This window comes from Corvus brachyrhynchos, unplaced genomic scaffold, assembly GCF_000691975.1.
Source record: "Corvus brachyrhynchos isolate BGI_N302 unplaced genomic scaffold, ASM69197v1 scaffold1061, whole genome shotgun sequence".
Taxonomy (NCBI): domain Eukaryota; kingdom Metazoa; phylum Chordata; class Aves; order Passeriformes; family Corvidae; genus Corvus; species Corvus brachyrhynchos.
Window position 1 is genome coordinate 74,032 of NW_008236140.1, and position 1,441 is coordinate 75,472.

General features: G+C 58.7%; 1 protein-coding gene across 1 annotated transcript in view; it reads left to right on the plus strand.

Moving 5' to 3' along the window:
- The window catches only part of RNF41 (ring finger protein 41), a 15,521-nt gene that overhangs the window by 9,908 nt on the left and 4,172 nt on the right, over window positions 1-1,441 (plus strand). Inside the window, exon 4 of the mRNA XM_017731460.1 lies at window positions 1,047-1,182. Coding sequence (XP_017586949.1) covers window positions 1,047-1,182 — 136 coding nt within the window. The remainder of the gene's footprint in view (window positions 1-1,046; window positions 1,183-1,441) is intronic.

Genomic DNA, 1,441 nt, shown 5'->3' on the forward strand with positions numbered 1-1,441 from the left:
TGCGCACAGGAAGGGTCCTGGGATGGACACAGGGTGGGCACAGGAAGGGCCACAGGGTGGGCACAGGAAGGGTCCTGGGATGGACACAGGGTGGGCACGGGAAGGGTCAGGGGTTCAAGGCAGAGATTGGGATCTCGCAGGGTTTGAAGGCCAAGGTGCTGCAAGGAAAGGATTGGGAAGGGTTTTTGAAGTGGAACCCATTTCTTCTTTAGCTCACTTGGCTGTTGGAGCTTTTTGGGTCTTCCCAGGCTCATTCCAGGCTCTGGGATGGCCTCGGGATGGACCCTGAGGTTGGGATCTCGCAGGGTTTGAAGTCCAAGGTGCTGCAGGGAAGGATTTTTAAGTCCAACCCATTTCTTCCTGAATTCCCTTGGCTCAGCTCAGGAAGGGACGGGCAAGAATTTCGGTCCCTTGGGTGCTGGAGTTTTTTGGGTCTTCCCAGAGTCATTCCAGCCCCTGGAATTGGGATCTACCAGGGTTTGAAGTCCAAGATCCTGCAGGGAAAGGGTCGGGAAGGATTTGGCACTGCTGAGGCCACACCTGGGTCCAGTTCTGGCCCTCACGGCCACAGAGACACTGAGGGGCCGGAGCGTGGCCAGAGCTGGCCAAGGGCTGGGCCAGCAGGAGAAGGGTCTGGAGAACTCCTGAGGGAGCTGGGAAAGGGGCTCAGCCTGGAGCGAAGGAGGCTCAGGAGGGACCTTTTCACCCCACAACTCCCTGACAGGAGAGCGGAGCCGGCTGGGGTCGGGCTCTGCTCCCAGGGAACACCAGGATGAGAAATGGCCCCAGATTCCTCCAGGAGAGGGTCACGATGGACAGCAGCAGGAGTTTCCTGCAGGAATTTCCTCATGGAAAAAGCTGTTTGGAACAGCCCAGGAGGCTTTGGAGGAGGAAAATCCCCATTTCTAGTGCATTATTCCCAAAGTTCTCCCCCCAGTCTGGCACTCAGGGCCTTCCTTCCGTGGGCTTCCACGCCTGGACGAACTCTGGGAGGTGTAAATTCCCCTAATTCGGGGTCTCCAACCTTTTTTCCACTCTCCTGGCAGCTTGGAAATGCCCAAGGATGAGCTGCCCAACCACAACTGCATCAAGCACCTGCGCTCGGTGGTGCAGCAGCAGCAGCTGCGCATCGCCGACCTGGAGAAGACCTCGGCCGAGCACAAGCACCAGCTGGCCGAGCAGGTGGGGCTGGGAATGCCGGGATCGGGCTGGGAAGGGGCAGATTTGGGGGTTTGGACACCGAAATCGTGGAAAAATGGGGAAAAAAAGTGGCTGGAGGGAGGTCAGGGCTGGGCTGGGGGCTCCGGGAATGCCAGGGTTGGGATGGGAAGGGGCAGATTTGGGGGTTTGGACACCAAAATGCCCCCAAAAATGGGAAAAAAGTGGCCAAGGGGAGGTCAGGGCTGGGCTGGGAGCTCCAGGGATGCCAGGATTGGGCTGG